This window comes from Porites lutea, chromosome 11 (assembly GCF_958299795.1).
Source record: "Porites lutea chromosome 11, jaPorLute2.1, whole genome shotgun sequence".
Taxonomy (NCBI): Eukaryota; Metazoa; Cnidaria; class Anthozoa; order Scleractinia; family Poritidae; genus Porites; species Porites lutea.
In genome coordinates, this window is record NC_133211.1 from 9164691 (window position 1) to 9187509 (window position 22819).

General features: G+C 38.7%; 1 protein-coding gene across 1 annotated transcript; it reads left to right on the plus strand.

Annotated features, from left to right (window-relative positions):
- The first annotated feature begins 90 nt into the window (after positions 1-90).
- LOC140951763 (protein FAM135A-like) lies at positions 91-19297 on the plus strand. Its single transcript, XM_073401096.1, has 23 exons — positions 91-143; positions 798-976; positions 2626-2711; positions 4440-4594; positions 5333-5403; positions 5925-6101; positions 6208-6319; positions 6972-7027; positions 7649-7746; positions 8252-8301; positions 8402-8467; positions 9020-9109; positions 9582-9655; positions 10753-10913; positions 11656-11760; positions 13371-14388; positions 15206-15265; positions 15592-15781; positions 16148-16245; positions 16330-16481; positions 16595-16705; positions 17254-17370; positions 18086-19297. Exons 2-23 carry the CDS (start codon positions 897-899, stop codon positions 18289-18291), a joined length of 3333 nt encoding a protein of 1110 aa, XP_073257197.1. The 5' UTR covers positions 91-143; positions 798-896; the 3' UTR covers positions 18292-19297.
- Positions 19298-22819: the final 3522 nt, after the last annotated feature.

Genomic DNA, 22819 nt, shown 5'->3' on the forward strand with positions numbered 1-22819 from the left:
GTCACATGACCTGGAAAACATTACACGTTTCCTTGGAAACACATTTAGAGTCCAGTCCGCGCGAAAAATACGACTGAAAAGCCCTGAATACTAATTTGATGAGAACCAAAATGGCTGCCCGAACTTTCGGAGGGAGATGACAGGTTTGTAGAATAAGTCATTACAGGAACTAGTGAGTTCGATAGACTACTTCACAAACAACCTCATAGTGTGTCTTCTGCGTTATTAATCGAATATTTTTTAGTGAAGGACCGGTGAATCGTTCTTTAAAAAACAGCAGCTATTGCGTGTTGGGAAACAAAAAGTATTCCAGGTTCGTGCCGCTGAGGCAACAAAGTCAAATTTTAATGGTTATATTGGAGGACAAAGATCAGAATTCGAACGAACGCTTTTCATATGAAATGTCTGAAGAATCTAGAAGGGGAATTGGATGTGTCGGCATTTGACGTTTTATCATTGTATGATATTTTCAAGTTTATTTCAGAAAGTTAAATTTCGTAGCTTTATTGATCCCGATTTTGTTTTTCCGAGAACATAAATCTTTCCCTTATGACCTAAGTCACTTTAAACCGCAAGTAAGCTTAAATAGTTTTTGCACTCAAAATCGAAGGAATAATGTAGAAAATTAAAATAATCCTTGAAATTAGTAGCAGTTTTTGTTGTTTTCGTTCCATTTGGAGGGTGCGATATTCATTTGAAGTTATCCATGCATGCAAAAATTCGATAGTGTAACATAGTATTTTATAAGCGAACAATATGTGTCTTAATCCTCTTATTGAGCATTGATTTTTTTACAGTGATTACAAAGAGAGGTGCAATACACGTGAAGATCACAATAAATTTGAAATGTAGGCCGTCACGTCGATAGGAAGTAAACTTGACGAGTGTTCCGCATCATGTCCGGAGATCTACAAGCTACGATCGAATTTTCCGTGGAGTTTTCGACGTTTCATAATGTCGACCTATTTCAACGAGGGTAGGTGCTAAAAAAAATAACCCTTATAACTCTAGAAAATTTTTTATGTACGTGGCATGAATGTTGGTTTTTGAAAACCCTTTCAATGGTGAGTTTTTTAATTTAATTGTGACTTTTAGGACTCTCTTTCAATTGACGTCATGTCTCTCATTTGCAAACTGTTTACCTATATTTTAAATTACTGAAAAACACAACAATTAAAACGTTTTCTCCTAAATTTTGATTGCATCAATTTTTTATTAAATATAAAATGCTTTTTGGACATTATGCCAACTGAGAGACAAGTGCGAGTAACTCAAGTTTTTGCTTTATAACTAAGTCAATCTTGTTTCAAATTAAAAGTCCACCTTAGTTGGCAGGCCACATTTGCATGTATGTTGAATCTATACTGAATAATTACCTTGGTGAGATGGGCAACCGTTGCCAAGTATTCAGAAAGATATAGAAATATATAGCTATAGTAGTTGCAGAAAGAGAGGTTGGAGGATGGGGGGAGGGGGGTAGGGAACCTTAGACCCCCACCTTTTGGGATGAAAAATGTTTTACCTGAGTTTTAATATTTTAGATCATCAGATTCAAAACATATGGAAAAATAATAAATACAGTTCCAAATTTTTCATTCACATGGTGACCTCATTGTCAACTTTGCAACACTTTTTTCTGTTCTTTTTACAATGTGTGAACTCCTTTTATTTGAGATTTTTAAGGGCACAGCTTGTGCCACTTGGTTTACCGAAAGGAGGGTAAGATTTTCAACTGTAAAAGAATGGAGTTAACAAATTTTGTTTCTATCCAGAATTAATTTCCTTCGGGATCAATGTTTTTACAAATGACTGATTTTGTTAGGCTTGGAGATGAAATTTTGTTATTGAATACTTGTCTTAGTAATACCCACACAGAGGTTAGCTAGCTCAGATTAAGGCTGAATGTACCATGGGGATGGTCGCACAGAGCAAAAAAAAAAGTGAATGAAAGTCTTTATGTGGCCGAGGAGACACCTAGAGGTTTCCATTTTTCGGACTCAGCATTAAGGCTGTTTAATCCTATTTCATGGGTTTGTTTTAGTAAACCTAAGAAGGATGTAAGATTGGGGGTCTCACATTTTTTTTGCAACCCAAAATGTGATATTGGCTCTATTAATAAATGAGGAACCTGACCCGGGGGGGGGGGGGGGACCTCCCATACATTACCTATACGGGTATGTGCTGCCCAACGGCGTCGTGATTTTGAAGGTCTTGATTTAGAACGGGGTATCCATTTCATTTTAAATTGTGGATCACGGCTTTATTTTCTGCCTGAAATTGTTGCTGATTATGAAGAAGCATTTATTTGATGTATAAGTCGAACAAATAAAGAAATATCTTTTTAAAAAAAACAGGGCTATTACAATTTACAAACTTTCTAGAAAGGAGTATAAAAAATTGGCCAGTTTCTCGAACGGGGTATCAGTTTTAGGGCGCGTTCTAGAACGGGGTATAAAAAATTGGCCCATTTTTAGAACGGGGTATCAATTTTAGTGGAAATTCTTTTTTAGAACAGGGTGCTAATTTGGAGTCCCGGGCAGCACATACCCACCCAAAAAATACCCAAGTGCCCCCCCCCGGGGAACCTGACAAGAAACTAATTTAGAAGCACGCCTTTCTTTTTAGGTATTATCAGATTCGTTGTACACTGAAACCTCAACTAAAGGCTGCTGCCACTACAGAAGTTGAACAAAGACAACAGTTTGGTTTAGGTAAATTTATTGTGCTGTATTTGCCTAGGTGACCTGATCTGGGGGGGTGGGGGGGTGGTTACCATATAAATGTGGCAAGGACACTTAGGGATAAGTGTGACACTTTAAATCCCAAGAGCAGCGAACATCAGTTTCTCCGAACAATATCAAATACATAAACATGCGAAAAAGTCACCGACAAGAATCAGTGGTTTTGTTACAAATAGTTATGGTGAGTCCTGGAACTCATTTTGAGAAATATCTTGAGTTGCTCTCCAGAACCAATGAACCAATGAACCATTTTACAAAACATCTTCAGATCAATCAATCAATGTTTGCGTCCTATGGGAGGCATACCACAAATTATTTTGCGTCTGTGGGAATTTTTATGAGTCAGGGACGCAGGACACAGAGGTAACAAAATCACTGGAGAATTAACAAAATGATTATTCAAGGGTAAATGCTATGATCTTTACACAAATCAAATTCTTTTACTAATTCTTTACGGAATTGTACATGTAAATGTATGGACATCAGTCGGGAGAATTTGTTTTTGGATATTGGGGCTGAAAAGCTTAAAATAGTTTGAGTGCAGTAGGTTTTTTGAATGGAAAACTGCCTTTTTGTAATTATTTTGTTTGAATAGAAAATTAACCATACAAATGTATAGTGACACTGGTGTTTGAGCTCTGTGTAAATGTTCATGAGCAGGTGTTACAAGAGAAAAATTTATAAAGAACTCTCCAGAAAACCTAAAATCAGAATGCATTTGAGTATAATGACAATGAGGGAGAACTCAAAACCCAGCAAAAAATATATAACTAAAAATTATCTCTTAGGCTTTAGTGAACAATCAAGAAAAGTAAATTCCCAATTCCCACTTACCAGTAATCGAGTTTTCAATAGACCTTTATAGCTGACAAGACACCTGGAACAGGGGCTAAAATAGTAATGGTGCTGCTTCAATTGAAAGGCTAGGAAGTTCTTTTAATGAAATATTTTCCATTTGTTTCCTATCAAAGAAGCATGGGGTTATACTTGTATTAGCCAGGGGAAATTCCCAGCAGCGACCCTTAATGATTCAGATCAATAAGGTTTCTGGGAAACTGCCCACCTACCCCTCCCCTAAGCCAACATTATCACTTAGTTCTCACTTAGGGCAAAATGTTGGCTTAGGGGAGGGGTAGGTGTGCAGTTTTCCAGAAACTTAAATTGAGCCAATGATTCATGTCCCTGTGCACATTGCTTTTTTGGACAGAGCCACATGGAGGGAACTATTGAACTCTTTCCAGGGATATGTTACAGGTTAAAATTAAATTCAGGTTATAATTTTTTAACCTAGGTTGATTCTCAATTTCCTTTGTCCGCTAGCCCTAATTATTCATGAATCAAGGCTAGGCAACAAAGGAAATTGAGAATCAACCTAGGTTAAAAAATTTTAACCTGGATTTAATTTGATTTGTAACAGATACTTACATGTAGTGGTATCAACTTCATGCATTGACAATGAGTAATGAATGCTTAGGCTGTGTATGTTCAGTTAAACCCCAATTTTTGAAAACCTTATGATTATAACCATTAGATATTCTTTCCACCCAGTCTTATGATAAACAAAAATTTTCCTATCTGTAGTTCCGTTAATTTGTTAATGTGACTCCCAAATTATGATATTTTCTTGGGTAGGATAATAAAGGCATTGAGGATTTACTGAACTTTGATACTGGTACTAACTCACAGCTTATACTTTAGATGAACGAGGGACAGAGTATTTATTAGGAGCAGCCATTGCACCATCTGGAGTGACAGCCATCTCCAAAACCTTCCAAATTCTGTACAGAAATGAATCTGTTATGGTCAATGATTGCTTTGTGTTCCGTCTGCACATGTTGGTGAACAGCGACAAGGTAAGATAGTATAAGATCAGTAAATAACAGCTAAAAGTTAAACAACTGAGACTATTCTGACATGCTCAAGAACTAGTCCTGCGAAGCAAGTAAAAAAAACAACATACTTGGTCGCCCGTTTTTGAGGTGTGTATGCAAGTCAGTCAGGGAGCCCCTAAGGGGGATTCCCACAGGTTCCAATGTTAAAACAGATTCAAAGTATGCACCAGAATTCTGTCAAATATAAAGCAGACTCCTGTGAATACATCCACTACTGGATTGTGAAGATTTACTAGAATTAACAGGATGTCACAACAGGGTAAGTTGCCTGTAAAGGGACACACAGCCAGATCTTTATCCAGCTTCAGTTGCACAAAGAAAAAAAACAAGGTGGTTTTATCTACTGTTACTGTCACTCCTGGTAGTTACCAGAATAAAAAATCCCCCCTCCCCCACCCCCTCGTATACACACACACTCAAACCCAAAAATATATATACAGGTATATCAAATTTTCTTAGGGAAAATCCTAAGAAAAGAGGTTTAAAATGAATGGTTACATCATAAGATTATATTTTTGTCCACAGATTTAAATGTTTAGTAATCTTACCATAACTTATTTTGGGAGTAAAAAGGTTAATGAGGTCATCATATTGTGGGTTCCTCTGTAGGTTCCTTCCTCCTTGAAATGTTTTATCAAGGGATTGAAATGTAAAGTTTTATGTTATACATTCTGGTATTTTTTCAATTTTAATACTCAGGTTGTCCAAGAGATTGACCAGGCTGATTATCAAATGACAGTAGAACTATTTTTCTCTGATTCGGACTACGGGTAATGAATTCCCTAGGTATAAGTTTATCATTAGTTTCTTGTACATTGTTGTACGTAAAATAAATTAATTAAATAAAGATAAGTCCTTGGAATAAAGGCCCAAGTGAACTCTGATAAACTACTAGATTCTCCTCCCATTTTGCCCTGTATGGACTTATGAATCTAAGGAAGAGTTTTGGATTATCACACCCGCTCTTTCATTAATGTCATGTAGTTTTGAAACATCTAGCAGGGCTAAGATTTCAAGTTGCTTGGTATAATGCAATCAGTACATATGGGGGGGAATTCAACAGAAGGAAGTTCTTTTGGCTCAAACTATTTCCCTTTTTAACCTTGGCCATTAATGACAGCCCTGAAATTTAGTTATTATTTTGTTTGTTTGAATGTCTGTCCAAAAATATTTTGCACATAGTCTTTACTGAGGAATTGACTTTTTTGGTAATTTCATTTTTCTAGTAACTTTATTTGAAATGATCTTTTTCTTGTTCGCTTGTATGATCATTATTTTTGTTTGTTTGCAGTGCTGACTCTGTTGATTCCTCAATGGCGGTTGTGAGTACTCAGACCCTAAAGTTGCACATGTCCTGTGTAAAGGGTCTTCATCATCATGTACCAATTTTGTTTGATTACTATCATTTTGCTGTCATTGATACCACTATTCATGCCACAGTAACAGCACTTGGTCTTCCCAACCACAGGTAACATTGACTTTTTTACCATTACATTCATTTTTTATTATGATAATGATTATAATGCTTTGTAATGTTTCTTGTGTGAACATTCTTTCCGTTTTCATTGTCTTAGCATTGTGCGGCCTGTAAAGAATACATGGATTTCCAAGCAACCTTCCAACCAGCGTGTGTCGACACCAACATTCTATGTCACACTTTTCAGCAACAAAGCGCTTGCCCCCCAGGTATCTCATTCAATATTATTTTAACTTTACTGGTATTTTGTTTTAATCATTGTAATTTTTATAAATTAGTTTTATGTAACTCATTTGTAGGGTTCAGTTGGTATGTTTTATCAAATCAGAATTGATTGAAGATATAAATTTTAAATAGTAAATGGACTGACCCGAGTGGATTGAGTATGATTGTTATTGTTCATCTTTGTAGTCCTGTGTAGGACTGTTGGTGAATTTGACTGACATTTTTCATTGACAAGCATGTGGGAGTCATCATCCTTTTGACTTTAAAGTTGACTTCCACACACACGTTTGTCAAAACACCATTGGCTGCCACCAATAGGGCTATTCTCGGCTACACTCACTAATGCAGTCATATTCAATCCTCTTTACATGGCTAATCCTTGCAGCTCACTATTTAAATGGCCTTTTTGTGTAAAGCCTCAATGTTTCCTGAGATGTACTCTTTGGTAATCTTGGAAGTAAAAAATCAAGCTGTAACCAGCAACATGTGAATTGAATTATTTTGTGAGTGAGTCTAGCCACTAGAAATAGGACCACTAGTGTCAGCCAATGGTGTTTGTACTGTTTTTAGCAAATAAATTATTGGTAGGTGTAAATTCATCTTTGAATCCATATTGTTGCTTTTTTCCACTTACAGAGTTCCAAGACTTCGCTTTTGGAAAAGCAGTTACAATTTGCGTATGACACTCACAGGTATGATTTTTTGTTTTGTTTATTTTTTGTTTTTCAAGAAGGATATTCCTTCCAAGTTTTGATAGAGGTATGGTATAGGCAGCTCTTTCTTATTCAGACACCATGCACTACAAGATGAACAACTTCAATTCCAAAAACAAGACACCTTAAGTTGGTCCCTGCAATTCTTCAGTCATTTTCCTTGACTCTCTGTAAGGAGGAGACCTCCCTAAAATGAACACCTTAGGTTGGTCCCTGCCATTCTTCAGTCATTTTCTTTGACTCTATAAGACGGACACCTCCCTAAAACAGACGCCTAGAGTTGGTCCCTGCCATTCTTCAGTCATTTTCTTTGACTTTTCATAATCTGGACACCTCCCTAAATGGACATTTAGAGTTCCAGGGTCCCTGCTATTTTAGTGTTAAATACCATTTTTCTTGAATCTTGAAATTCTTCTCTGAATAAAAATCAAGTCCTTGAAATACAATACCTTTAGTTGCTACTGTTAGGTGGTATGTGACAAAGGTTTGGATTATGATGTATTTTCTGACAAATCAGATGTGCACTGTACATAAATCTTATCTGTTTCGTAAATATACAATGACAAACATTTTTACTATTTTTGTTATTAATTTCTACAGGTCATTATGCAGTACTTTGCTCTCAGCACAAATTAATCTGCTGGCTTATTTTCAATGTTTAATGGAACTTCTCCCTGAAAATCAAAGGATAGAAATAGGTAAGAATTGCAAAAATGCATTTTTCTGTAAAAGGTAGAATGTTTTTTGCATCAAATGGAAACTCGGAAAAAAAAATCGCAGGCCCAGATGGGATTTGAACCCATGACCCTTTGTGATCTAATTGAGTTTCCATTTAGTGCAAAAAACGTATCATGTTCTACTTCTACAAAAAAAGACTCTGTAAAAGGTGACATGGTGTCCCTTCACAGCAGGTGTATACCAGAGATTCTAACCATTTTTGCATCCTTCGAGTTTAATTTTGTTTTTTATCATACACAATCATTTCACAGTTATGCAAAAGATGTTTTAAAAGGTTTGAAGACTCTGATAAGGATTTTATGTCTTTTCTGGCTTCTTTAAAGATTAAATAAAGCACCAGCTATAATTTCACAAAATTATTTAATATGGTATCAATCTCCAATAATATTTATCCATCCTAATTAAGTTTTGTTAATGAAACTTAATCTTACGGGCAAAATCATAAATTGAATTTTTTTTCAAAAGGTGTGGTAGACTTTGGTGACAAGCTGGACGCCCTGTGCAGTGCAACTGAGGTACACTGACATTAGTTTCTAAATTTCTTATTTTTTTGGTGCAATAGTTAGGTGCCTTTCAGTACATTTCAGCCATTTAATTCTTGTGAACTGTTTACAGGCTACAGTTGCTTGTGAAGAAACGTTTTCTCAAGTATGCAGTAATCTGAATAACCTTAGTTCGGAGGTGAGGGAACCTAATGTTCTGAAAACTGTTAACTGTTATAATTATTTAGACGATTTAAAAAGGTTGGTGAAGAGTCTTCCAATTCTTGAAAATGACTTGAAATTTGCAAACCAGTTTTCTAAACCTGGTAAAAGTCTGAAAGACTAGAACAGTTCGTAGTATAGTGTGGACCAGTTTTCCCATTTTTGAAATGGAATCTCATTAGTTTCAAGTTGAATTATATTAATTTCAATGTCACTGTGTTGTCAATCATTTATGCTTTGTTTTGATTTTATTAAGAATCAGCAGATTAACATTCATTATTGATGAGCTGTGTTGAATTGGATGTTGTGTACACAGTCTAACCTCTCCTTATGGACCCCTCTATAATACGGACACCTCTCTACTACGGACAGTTTGTTTGGTCCCAGAAATGTCAAAAAACATACGTTCCCTACCTCTTTAATATGGACACCTCTGTAAAGCAGACAATTAGTTCTGTCCCTTTGGTGTCCGTAAATAAAGAGATTTGAGGGTACTTTTCTCTGACATTTATCTCTATTTATGTCCAAGGTTTCACTTGCATGGTCTCAGTTCTTGGAGTTCTTTACCCTCAACAAAGCTGTTTTACCTTTCCTGAGAAAAGAGCACCATAATCAGAGGGTAGGAGTCACAATATATAATATTATTTTTATTGACTACTGGCAAAAAGCATCATGTAATGGCATACTTTTATAGCCGAGTTAATCCTCATTAAGACAACCCTCGTCTTTCAGCATTTAATTTGATATTTTATAGGTTATAAAATAATAATTTGCTGACAAATCTCATTTATGAACCATGGAGTTTAGTTATCATAGTTGAAGCCATACCTTTAAGTGAGTTTCTCTTGAGTCAAGTGTTAAACGTCTTGATTACTGGTTTCTGAATTCCGTGTGTATCAGAGAGCTTTTTGAAACCAAAAGTATGTTAGTTTAGCCTCAAACTCTCAAAGAAAGAAATTCTACCATAATTAGAATGAGGTCCTCCCCACCTAGTGAGAGCTGGGAAGGTTGTTGTAATAGGGACCTTAGTGCAGTGACGTTCCAGTGTACTCAGTGCTGTGTTTATGTCACTTTTGTCTCCTGTTTTTCAGATTCACCATTTTTCAGAGGCATTTTTTATTAAGGAGCATTCATGGGAAGAACTTCAGAACTCACCAGATCAATTGTATGTGTTTGCTTTTTTAGTTTTGCATGTTTCATAAAGTCTTCGCCTTCTATAGTGACTATGATAATCATGCACAATATGACCCATTTCTGAAAAGCCCAAAAACATTCTCAGACTTATTACTGTATTGTAGCACATTGTTTGCCAAATCATTCTCTAAATTAAAGAACCATAAGTAAAGGAAAGTACTATACCATTAAAGGAAATCTTAATAATACTTTCTCCCTAGTGCCCAGCCTAACATATATTGGTTGTTTATATTCCCAGTCTTTGCTTGTCCTCCTCCAACTCTCTTTTACTAAGTATACCAAAAGGGGTGAGGGGAATGGGTTGCTCCGCCTCCACCTTTCTAAAGCTCGAAGAGGTTCACTCCCTCTGCTTTATCCCCATGTTACATTAATTTGTCATACATGAAAAGCTGCTAGATAAGTTTGCTCCAGTTTTATCACCACAATCTTGAAAATGTCGGCCGATTTTTTCAACATGAGACCCCTAACCATCATAGCATTCCATAGCCTGCAACAGGCAAAACGTCCCAGTGGTTGGGAACAATGCAAGGTGGCTTTGCATCCCGGGCTGAAATACTTTTGAGAATCTTCTTGTGTTTGAAAAAGTCTTTTTGATCAAATTTAGACTTATGAGTACTAGATTTTTAAAATGAACTCTTCGGATTAGTGGATGGTTTAATGTCCAGACCAAGTAGAAAACACCATAAGTAGGTAATCGGCAAAATTTTGGTGCAAGAGAAGCAGTTAAATCTAGATAAGGGGGACCAGGAGAGATGCCCTTTTTGGGGGGAAGAGAAGATCGAATGGTACTGGGAGTAGCTGGGTGTGGCCCAGGAGAATTGGCTCCTGGTGAGGCCCATATCCCCTTGTCGCTAGGAACTAAGGGGAACCAGGAGGGGGCCCCCTGGGTGGAGTACATAACACGTAGGACTGGCGGTACATACCCTGCAGTGAGTATTTTTTTGGGGGGACCTACCTTTAAGCTGTTCCTTTGAGTTTCCAAAATGTTACTGAATGTACTTGATACTGGCAAACAAAATAATAAAGGTTTGAGTGTAGATAAACAAAACCTCTATTAATTTGCTGCAGGTTTCAACAACACCAGAGCTTGGCTCAGAGTGTCAAGGGATCTCGCTACTATCAGTCCATACCTCCAGTGCAAGCAGAATGTCCATTGTTGGATGGCGACTCGTCATCTATTCCAATCATATTTGAAGACAAGTTCAGCTTTTCACTTCCTTCAGAACCAGGTATGGTATAAAATCCAGCTCAGCCATTTGACGGTCATGTTTACAAAATATTTGCCTCCTTATATCAATTATTGATATCATTGTAGAAACCAAGTTTTCGTTTATTTCAAGATGGATAAAATATTTTGACTCTATTACAGTCATAGTCATGTAGTGATATTTAACTGGAAGGCAATTTAAATATCATAGGCGTGTTAACATATCTTAGCATAACTAGATCACTAGGTAATCCGCAACCTTGTTCCAAGGTTCTCTCTCCTACCCATTGAGAAAATCCCTCTCTCTCTCTTGCTCTGTAGGGATAGGTAGGAGAGAAACCTGGGAACCAGGTTGGGTAATCAGAGAAGCAGGTCTAATTCTTTGGAGGCTTCAAGTCCTTTGTTAGGTTTATGGTATATGAATTAACAATACTTTAGGACATTTGTGCAGCTAGACTTGATGAAAAGAAAGCCCTTAAACTTATTAATAAAAAGCCTCTTCCATTAATTGAAGAGCAAATTAAACAAGAATATATAAAAAGAACATTTTATCCCAAGAGGCGACAGAGCAAAATCACTGCTCATTTTAGGGTACTAATCTGTTAAAAAAGAATCTTAAAGCTCTCCAAACGTTTTGTTTCTATTTTTTCAAATTAAATTGACTTTGGGCCTAGTGCATCCTAATTTTAAGTTTTGTATTTCCTGTTATGCAACATTAAATATTGTTAATTTTCTGTGATATCTTCTTTTCCTATAACCAACAGTACCTCCCAAAAATACAGAGTTAAAGGATATACTCTTTACATTAGACACAGCGGAAGAGGTAGATGGCAACTCAGAGGAAAGCTACCTTGTCATAGATGACAATGGTAAGGTAACTTATTTCAAGTGATTTTCACAATTAACTTTGTCATTCTGTTTGAAAGGCGGTATCAAGCTATTTTTATAGCCAGTTTCAGCACATACTAAACAAATAAGGATCTCGAGTCAAGTATCTAAATAACTGCTGAAAACGGGGAAGAACCACAGGGGTTCTCACATCCATTTAGTTGTTGATGTTAGTCTGCTACACAGCCATTTTTAGTGTCGTCACGCATTAACGACACTAAAAACGGTTGTGTAGCAGACTAGTGCGAGGTCTGAAACTGAGAAGTTTTGGGGAACCTGGGAACAGTCGGATATTCTGAACATTTACACATGATCCGATTGCCTTCTGAGTAAAAGATAAGATCCGAGCGGCTCCGAAGATTTTTTCTGTTCCAGACCTCACTCCAGCTGGATGCAAAATTCGAAGTGACCGCCAAAGAAGACACACCCACGTATCAATAAAGTAAGCTAGCTATCTCTATTTATTTGTTATGATTTAACCATATGTGAGAGCCTCCTGTGAAGAACGCAAATAAAAACACGAAGCAAAAAAGGAGCTGGGATGGGCGAACTAGAAGACTGGGTTCAGTTAAACCAGAAAAGAATGCCCTGCTATTTAACCTGCGAATACAGCCGTTTCTGCTAGCTCCTAGCCGCTAAGGACGTTTCGCCACGATTTCCTCCTGGCGAAACGTCCCTGGCGGCGAGGAGCTAGGAGAAACGGCTGTATTCACAGGCTACCTACTATTTTTCTGGCTCCTTTATACAGGGTTCATACAGAGTCTTAAATTCTTGAAAAAATCTTAAAATTTCCAGACCTGGAAAATGCCTGGAAGAATGGTAAAAACTCTGGAGTTTGTTTTTTTTTCTTTCAAAGCTACAACGAGTGCTTAGTAAATGAATTTTTTTCCCCGTGGTCAAATCTCATTCAATCTTGCTCGTAGCCTAGACACTCGATTACAGAATGAGAAGTGTCATAACTCTCTTATGTCCGCATTGTGTGGTTCCAAAAATTATCCATACCTCCCCCACGGAAGGGATTTTTCATAAGACCCACCCCCCCCCCCACCTCTCTATAAATTCCAGTCAAGCTTAATACATTTACCTCACTTTTTGGGCCTTTTGGACCCCCCGCCCCCCTTCCCGCCGCAGGAATTTCCAATTCCTTCTTCTGGGGGAGTATGGATATTTTCTAAAACTACACATTGCACCTTGGTTACTGGCGTTTTCAAGGTCTCTTTCATTGATCACCTATTTGATAACCTTGAGTCTGGAGAAGTAAAATATTGTTTTGGAAAAAAGTCGTGAATTTTGGTTACCAAAATCTGTATGAATCCCTGTTTATATTAACCCTTAACGCCCTAACGTAGATATTCTCCACATATTTCTTCATACACGTCTTATGGTTCCAATAAGGAGAATTTGTTAAATAATCAAGAACGTCACTGGTTGATCATTTCCTTTATTCTCACAATCTTTATGATTGTTTGAGCAGTGTTACTACAGGGAGAAGTTAGCAGTTGGTCGTCTTAGGGTTTAAAGGGTTATTCAACCTTAGCATATGCCACTCTTGAAAATCTGACGGTCCCTATAAATATTCTTGTTCGTTTAGAGGCTGACGAAGCACAAAAGAACGGGTCTGCTTCAGAAGTTACGCTAGAAGAGACCATTCACGAAACTGGAAATGAAAAAGCTTGTGAAAATGAAGCTAACGCGGAGGAAACTGCCCAGGACAAAGAAACGACAGAAAAGTTATCAACAAAAGGAAGCGAAGACAGCTTAGCAGCTCTTGATCAGGTCGATATTGAGCTAGATTTTCAGACAGATGATGACATGTCAACAAACTTATTGGATAATTTACAGTCCGCTGAAGTTAATAATTCTGAAAGTGACCTGTTGTTAACTCAAGACGATGGGAATTTGGCTGATAATGAAACCGAATCTGAGGTTAAGGAAGCTGAATTGGAAAGAACTAGTGAAACAAACCCTACGATTGAAGAATCGCAAGAAAGGAGGTCGGAAACTTTGGAATCGGATTTTGTAGATGCTGCTGCGATAAATGGTATTGAAATGTCGCCTGGTACTGATGTTAACAACGATCATTCTGAAGAAACTAGTCAAGCTGATTTTCCTGAGAAAAAGACTTTCAACGAAGAAGACGAAACCTCAAAACAGGAATCAACAATTGTTTGTAATGATGCTTCACAACATTCCCTTGTTAACAACCCTGAAACTCCAAACGACGAGAATCCGGTGGAAGGCGAATTACAGCGTTTAACGGACAGCTCACAGGACGAATTAATTCCATCTTCCGCTGATGCTGCAGCAGATTCCAGTGACTACGAAACTCCGAAGTCTTCCGAAACTTTTCCGAGTACCTCTTCGGGGAATCAGTCGGAAGTTGTTGTCACACAACCAACTGTAACCATCAGTGGGGTCGAGTCTCGGAATTCAGTGACCGATGGCGCTCCGATTCCCCCGCCGAGAAAAAATAAAAAGAAAGCAGTTTCTAAGGGATTATCTTCCAGTTCACTGGGTGCCTGTTTTCCCATAGCTTGCGCTGGAAACATGTCTCCAACGTTTAATTTATCGCGGGTCGATTCTGTCTACGGTGGGAGTGTGCGCTCCAGGTTAGTTTTGTAGGCGTAATGTACTGTGTACTGTGACTTTTGAAGGAAGACTGAAATCTGTCGGCGGGTTCACCAGCTGATAGATAACTTACGCGCAGGCGTTTAATAGCGACGGATGGCAACCGAAAGCGGGACCATTTTCCTTTTTATTATGCCTTGATGCTATCACCTTTGTATTACGTAGTGTCTTCATTCTTTTAATGACTGTTTGCCCGACAATTTAGGCAAAACCAGTGCCTAAAAATCCAAAACATCATCGCTTGTTGCTTAAAAACGCCTTTGCTTATACTCCCTTCGTCCCCGCGTAGAATTATCGAGAGTCGGGTAGACTTGTCGTAAAGACTTTCCAGGTTTCCATTTATTCTGGCATTCACTCTTTCCAAAGAGTTAGAACAGCCTTTCAAGACTCCATCATTTACTCTGGGAGTGAAAGGGTTTGTGTGACCTCCCATGGGTCAGGAAAAAAGGGATCGAAATTAATGTAATGTGGTGTTTAAATAAGAAACTGACTAAGTGATTAACACTTGGTCCAAGAGAGTGTGATTGATGACCATAGCGATTACGACGACGGCGACGATGACGATAACGACTCGATAACGATGATAATGATGATGGTGATGTTGATGGATGATTGGCGGGGGGGGGGGGGGGAGGGGGGATGGCATAGATAGTACAATCCCTACCTCTATAATACGGACAGTTTTGTAGAGCGGAAAGTTGGGTTTGTCTCTTTGGGTTTGAACTGTTTTTATCTTTTGTTTTTTTATTTGGTGTTGCATGTTTGTTTATTTGCTTTTGTTGCTCGTTTCTTCTTTAGGTTTGAAATAGCCAAACGATTAGTGAAGAGGAGTTTGAATTATCCGTTTCAACTTTACAGGTGTGAGACGATCTTTAACTGTGCATTAGCCGGCGAGCAAGATCTCCAATTATGGCGAGCGAAGCGGGCCGCGAGAGGTCACGCGTGTAAGTGACGAAGCCGCGAGGGTAGGAGCGTCTCCTTTCGCGTGCGGCTCTCGCGTGAATTGTCGCGACTCCCCCAGATGAAGAGCTTCCTCGCAGGCCAATTGTGCATTGGTGTGAGCGAGTTAACTCTATTACGTATATCAGTGGTTAAAGTAAAAGACTCACTAATAGCGTTTCAAAGTTCTTTCTTAAAAGGTTAATAATATGTTCTTCTTTGGTCTCTGTTCTGGGTCTTTCTAGCGATCATTTCTTAAAAGGAGACCGTGAGCCATATTTTAGTGCTCAGGCCCCGGACGTACTGCAAACACATCTGATTGTGTGTGTCCATGGTTTGGATGGAAACAGCGGTGATCTTCGTCTGGTTCGCTGTTATTTGGAGATGGGTTTGCCTTCTACAAGACTTGACTTCCTTATGTCGGAGATAAATCAGGTACACGATATATATGGTCCTTCTGAATTTCAAAGATGATTTCGGCACGAAATCTTTAAAAGGTTGAAGAGAACATAGGTCAGGGTTCGAATCCAGGCGAGCCTGACTTTTTTTTTCAGGCTTTCTTTTCGCAATTGCAAAAGTTGCGTCGTTAACCGGAAGGATCTTCTTTGCATTTATTCCTCTTTATGTCCATTTTCATTGCCATTCCTATGTATCATATACCGTTAAAGTACAACTTGTTTTATAGAGAGCGCTTCCTCATTCAGCACACCAAGTGATTCTTCAATCAAATTAACAATCAGTGAACGGATTCCAATATTCTTGCATTGTTTTGGTGGGTTACCTTTTTTCTTCTCTTTACAGCCGGACACGTTCGTGACATTTGAAGAGATGACCGATAAATTGGTGCGAGAAATCACGCATCACATTGAAGCTTACAATCTGATTCCAACAAAAATAAGGTTTGATTCTCTTCTGTTTCAACACTAAACTTGATTTGCTTAATGTAGTTGCCTTAAAAAAAACCTTTTGTTTTGTCTCCTCAGCTTTGTCGGTCATTCTCTTGGGAACATTATCATCAGGTCTGCTCTTAACCACCCCGAACTGCGACCCTTCCTAGATAAGGTCCACACATTCCTGTCCCTGTCAGGGCCTCATTTGGGAATGTTGTACCCAACAAGCTCTCTTGTGAGCACAGGTAAGAATAATTACTTGTGGTGTTTACATTGCACTGAAGATTGTAGATCTAGTTATTACATCCCTCAGGACTGGTCATTACAAATGTTCCTCAAAGCATAGTTTCTCTTTAAGGTTTGTGGTTTATGCAGAAGTGGAAGAAATCGGATTCATTGGCGCAGTTGTCGTTACACGATCACCCCGACCCTCGCCAGACCTTTATTTACCGGCTTAGCCAATCAGAAGGTTGGTAAAATTACCAGGGAGTCTCATTTCTATGTTCGTTTACTCGGTAATGAACTGGAACTAACTTACAATCGAGGCTCATGCAGGGTCTCATCTTACACTCAAATAATCGTAATGACGTCAAAAGACGTCTGTTATCTTTGCCTCGAATGCAAGCTAGTTCTAGTTCACCGCGATTTAAGCCTGTGGAGCTGATCGCTTACTCTAGAGGTGACCTCACTTAGGAGGTAACCTGCATGCGAGCAAGCTATCTTCGGAGCAAGTCTTTTGATACAAGTTTAGGTTTAAATTAAGGCATGAGAGTGAGCCATGGATCTTGCCCGGTTTGAAAAACAGCACTGTCGCTGATAACTAGCTGTTAATTAAGTAATTGAATAAGTGACTACAAAGAAAATAATACATACAAAGAAACAAAGAAAAAATCTGATTCCTGGACGGGAGCATTCCTTCCCAGAAAACGGTAGCGCGTTTATGAAGTGTTTATTTTGTAAGTTTCCATGGGGAAACGACTTTTTACTGTGACATCTAAGCTAAATGTTTTCTTATAGGACTGCAGCACTTCAAGAATATCCTCCTTGTAAGCTCTGTTCAAGATCATTATGTTCCTTATCACTCAGCCAGAATAGAAACTTGCCGAGCGGTAACCAGAGATAATTCAGATATTGGTGAGAACTGAAATGTTTTTGCTCTTTATTAAGTTATTCAAATCAATAAAATCATTTCCCCTTACCAGCGTGCGAGGACCCACGATATCCAACGGCGAGACTGAGTCTCTGGGGTTGGGGGAGGGGGGGGTTGCAACATTACAAGATCTGTGACGTCACAGGAAGGTAGTCTGTTGCCCGCAAATATTGATGAGGTGATATTCGGTAAAGAAATATCAAAGTGTCAAATGTTTTTTAAAAACACACAAACGTTTCGGGTTTATGACCCTTCTTCAGAGTGAGGAAAACCGACACTCTTTGATATTTCTTTACCGAATATCACCCCATCAGCTATCCAATTACAAGTGTCACGCATCCCTGACGGTTTTTCCGGTCAACATTCACCCCCAACTATTGCACGATTCTTTCTCTTTTTGAACTCCTCTCCACCTCACCGTGAAAGTTCGAGATTCTCGGGAAACAAAAATGACTGTTTCCTTTTTCAAACGCAAGCGAGAAGCTTTTTTCTTACATTGACAAAATTGATAGTAGACTCAGTGCTATGTTTTTAATCGGTGTTCTAGCCAGAACAAGAAACGCACAGATTCTGGTTTTTCAATCTTTGCTTCCAAGTTGTTCGTCTTTCAAATTGGAAAGAAGGTGAAAAAAGGCGCTGGCTGTTACATTCTTGAATAATCTGATTACTTATACCGTGTCATTTATCCTTTCCGTCCAGGAACTGCATACAGAGAAATGATCGACAATCTTCTGAAACCGCTGGAGGAGAGAAAAGATATGAACTTTATTCGATACAGTGTTTACCACAATCTGCCAAGTTCGGCGAATTCTTTCATTGGGAGAGCTGCCCATATAGCCATGTTAGATTCAGAACTTTTTATTGAGAAATTGTTACTAGTGTCTGCGTTAGATTACTTTAGATAGGTTTAGTGCGTTACTAGTGAACGGAGCCTTCAAAGACTCTTTTACATCGCTTTGTATTAACTACAGTCAACTCTCTTTTGATGGACACCTCTATAAGACAGACACCTCCCTAAAACGGACACCTAGAGTTGGTCCTTGTTGTTCTTCAATCATTTCCTTTCACTCTCTACAAGGGGGTAACCTCTCTAAAATGAACACCTAGAGTTGGTCCCTGTCATTCTTCAATCATTTTCTTTGACTCTCTACAAGGCGGTCACCTCCCTAAAATGGCCACCAAGAGTTGACCCCTGTTCTTCAGTCATTTTATTTGACTCTTTGTAAGGCGGACACCACCCTAAAACGGCACTCGTGTCCAGGTTTGCACGCAGCTGTAAAGTTTGTGATTTTTCGTCTGCTTGCGAAAAACAGCAAAAATTCCAAGGTTGGCGATTGGATTCTTAGAGGTGGCCCCTGCCGTGCTTCATTCATTTTCTTCCACTTTCTATAAGGCAGACACCACCCTAATACGGACATCTAAAGTTGGCACCTGCCTTTCTTTACTCCTTTTCAGTGACTTCCTCTAAGGGCTTGTTTACATGGAGGTGGGGACCCCAGGTAGGTTAGGTAACCCGCGGCGGGTCACCCCACCTATCATGTAAACGTGATCAAATTAAAATGAGACATAACATGCACAGGCGGGTTACCTCACCTACCGGGGGTACTCCACCTCCATGTAAACAGGCCTTAAGACGGACGGATCAATTCAGGTTTCTGGGAAACTTCCCACATACCCCTCCCCTATGCTAACATTAATACTTACATCTCACTTAGGGCAAATTGTTGGCTTAGGGAAGGGGTAGGTGGGCAGTTTCTCAGACAGACATTCCTCTAAGATAGTCACATTTTGCCGTGTCCTTCTTAGAGAGAGTTGACTGTACCCTAAAGTAACACATTATTTTGGCTTCTAATTAAAATATATTCTCGGCCCGGCTAATGAGCTCCTTTACTCGGTTGTCGAGGTGCACTTTCTAGTGGTGCTGTTTATTTTTCTATGGTTCGTTCGAGTTAGCCTGCGTACAGACGACCCCCTCCCCTCAGAAAAAATGGAAGAGAGGGGAGGAGGCGTCTTTACACAGGGTGCGTCGAGTCGGTACGAAAACGAACCTTAAGTATGTCTGATCAAATGAGATGTCTATTTTATAGCGATTTAAATTAACGTTCATTTTTGTTATCATTTTTTTCCATTTGACCATTTTTCAAGGTTTAGGTTTTGTACTTCGTCTCAGAGTCGCCTTTAGTTATTGAAGTGACGCTACGCAATTAGGAAAGGAAGTAATTTCCTAAATATTATTATAACATAATATTTATAAGAAGTGTAATATTCAGTGAAATAGTTCTTTTTTCCATGGGATAAATATAATAGTTTTTTAAACGTTGCTGTCAGTTGGGAAATTTGTGGAAATGGTGGCAGACACCAGTTTGTAATTCGCTAATTTTAAACGTTAGAATTTGAAAATCTGTTGTTGGACTACCCATTTCAGTGATAATAGTAACGATATGCGATGCAGACAGAGGTTAATAAGGTAAATGAATGCGCCTTTGGCTCAAAAATCAACGACTTGTTTTTGTTTGTGTAACTTCCCTCAGGAATAGTTGCTTGAGCGATATAAGCGAGCGAGCGTGCGTGAAAATTCGCCGCGCGCGAGGAGAGACGAGACGAGGAGGAAGAAGGAAGTAGCCCACGTTCGATGTATTAGGTCTAAAATTCTAACGTGACTCCGAGGTTTTCTGGTCAGTTTTCTGCATTTGGTTTGGTTTTCCTTTGTGCTCAAGTCCCTTCTGGAAATTGCGAGACAATGGAGTCGTGAAAAATTTACAATTTTGAGCCTAAAGCCTCCTTGTCATTTTAGAATTTCTTAAAATATATCGAACGTAGACTAATGACTTTCCTCGCGCGTGGCTTTTTTCACGCTCGTTCGTGTACTTTGCTCTCTCGGCTAAACTCGTGGTCTTCAGTAGTTTCGCTGTTGCAATATCTTTATATTTTTATGCTCTGGTTGTGCTTAGTGTTTCGTAAAGTATCCAATTGGCGCTAGCCAGGAACTAGCAGCGTGATAATTTCAATATGCGTGAAGAAAGCTTGTGCATTCTGACTCTTGATGAGGGAAAAAAAGTCTGGATTATCTTCCTTTCCAACAGTATTTTCATGCAGTAGTTTTCCATGTAGCTAGTAAAGTATAACAGAGTAGTTCATTGAGTAGCAATGGCCATGTTTTCTCTGTCTTCCTTTATGTAAGAGAACTATCAAAATTTGTACTTACTTCAATAGAAACTGGTTAATAAGCACAGGGAACCAAATTCAGGTTAGGTGTAAATGACGCATTTGAGTGGTTAGGGTTCCATATTTTTTTTCTTCTTTGAGGTGAAATGTCAGTTTTTTAAGACGTTACTTTTGGATGAAATTTATATATAAATAAATGTAATGCAGTTATTTAATTATAATATGTAATCGTTGTTACTATCAGGGTATCGAAAGCTGTAATTTAAAGATAATGTCAATAATTTAGTAGGAAATTTTGTTTGTGTGCTGTATTGTTTTTTTAAAAGATATTGCTGGTGGGAATTTGGTGTGAATTATGGCTTTTGGCATTATTTTGTTGTAGCGGCAGAAGTTAAGGTCTTGCGGTATAACTCGGATGCAAAGCAATAAAAAATGTTAAAAATCAAAAATTTGCATTGTTTTTCCTGAACAAAAAGTTCCCTTAAACAAAGGAACATAGTGACCTGTTTAAAAAAGAAAAGAACATAAAGATTTCAGAAGTGGGTGAAACGTGATCGTCCCGGTGAATATAGGGCCTGATAGTCACTATCAACAACAGTCTTATCAGACACTACACTCACAGGGACGATCATTTTTTTCGGGGCCTACTTTTTACATGACTACTGAGTTTGAAGTTTCAGTCATAGTCAGACTGTTTTCCTTGCGTGGCAGAATCCAAATGTGTGTGTTCGGGGTTCGGGGGGGGGGGGGGGTGGGGGCTGGGGAGGGGAAGGAGGGAAGGAGATAAAGGCGAATGGGACATTCCGTTACCAATACCCAATACTGACGTCTTGTGAAAAGCTAACACCGCGCGCGAAGTCCGATGTGTAGTGTTCGTTCCCGTTTGGTAAATGAATATCAGACGTCCCACGTTTCATGTGGTATAAACACCGTTGACACCTAAATGTCTCTGCAGAGGGGGTACTCCTAGCTCGTTATACAAAGGGGTCAGAGGGGTTGGACCTCGGGGCGGAGCCTCCCCGTACAAAACTTTATTAAGAACCCCCACGGAACATTCCGGTTGTAAATGTCGTATTACATCATTTTAAAACAAAGAAATATTGTCTTCAGTGATCTTCACTTACTGTCACTCAAAACAGAAACTAAAAAAACTGTGAACATCCTAAAAACTTCAAGAATGTTGATTGTGTGAACAGTCGTCACGGCAGCAGGACACGTGAGCACATCCAACCACCTTCATAACGTTGTTGCCTGCGCTTCGGTTTAGTTTTTTCACACCAGATTGGCTTCTTCCTTGCAACCTCTCTTGTGCATCCAACACACTGTTAACATTCCACGAAAATGATTTCAGGTGCTTTTTGTGTTGCGTCACAAAGCACGGCCGAGAAACCAGGCCGGGGTATCATTAGTTCAAGTTTCCTTATCCTTATCCCATAATTCAGTCTAAAGTTAGAAGTGTTACTTAGAAATACAATTACAGTAAAAATGCAGTCACATCGTCTGTTTTTGAAGCTAGCTTCAAGGTATTCTTCGATTCAAAAAATCGAATAAAAGTGCATGTGCAGGATCCATCCTCTGGGTTGAAAAAGACCGCTGCTGAAATATGAAAAGATGTGCATGCAGTTAGTGCAAAAATTCACAAGGCCAAGTGCTAATGATACAATCGTCTCCAAACTAGGCCCAAAACGCAAAATCGATCATCCAATAAACTCATTAGACTTCTTTGAAAGTGGCTTTGAGGAAAATATAAAAAGTAAGTCTCGTAAAAGTGAATTAATGCACTGGAACCTTCCATTATCCTATTAAATAAGGTCTAATAAACCTTTAGAACGTCTGGGACTTCTCACCATTTATTCAAATAGATTAAGAATTAAAAACTAACGTGAACCATGCTTTACATAACACAAAACATAACTTTATTATTTATATAGCGCAAAATACATTGGTATATGATCTAATGCGCTTTACATTACAATGATTATAATACTACAATGAAATGGATAAAAAATTACAGCTTTTCTAAATAGTTAATAAATGGATACCAGATACAAATATTATGTATGCGTGCAAAAAAATCTATGTTAAAATATTATTGGTCAGGTTATAAGCTAAAAGCTAATTTAAAATAATGAGTTTTTAACCGTGCCATAAAAGTTTTGAGACTGCCCAAAGCTCTCAACTCGTCTGGAAGGGCGTTCCACAGGGTCGGCGCGGCTGCAAAGAACGCCCTGTCTCCTGTTGTCTTCTTGGTCTTGTTGGGCAGATCGA

Excerpts from the sequence above, each read along its gene's own strand:
- LOC140951763 (XM_073401096.1), top strand. The coding sequence starts at position 897 with ATGTCCGGAGATCTACAAGCTACGATCGAATTTTCCGTGGAGTTTTCG. Across the intron at positions 9,656-10,752 it reads CAGAACTCACCAGATCAATT|GTTTCAACAACACCAGAGCT; the intron begins GTATGTGTTTGC and ends AATTTGCTGCAG. Across the intron at positions 17,371-18,085 it reads CAGAGATAATTCAGATATTG|GAACTGCATACAGAGAAATG; the intron begins GTGAGAACTGAA and ends CTTTCCGTCCAG.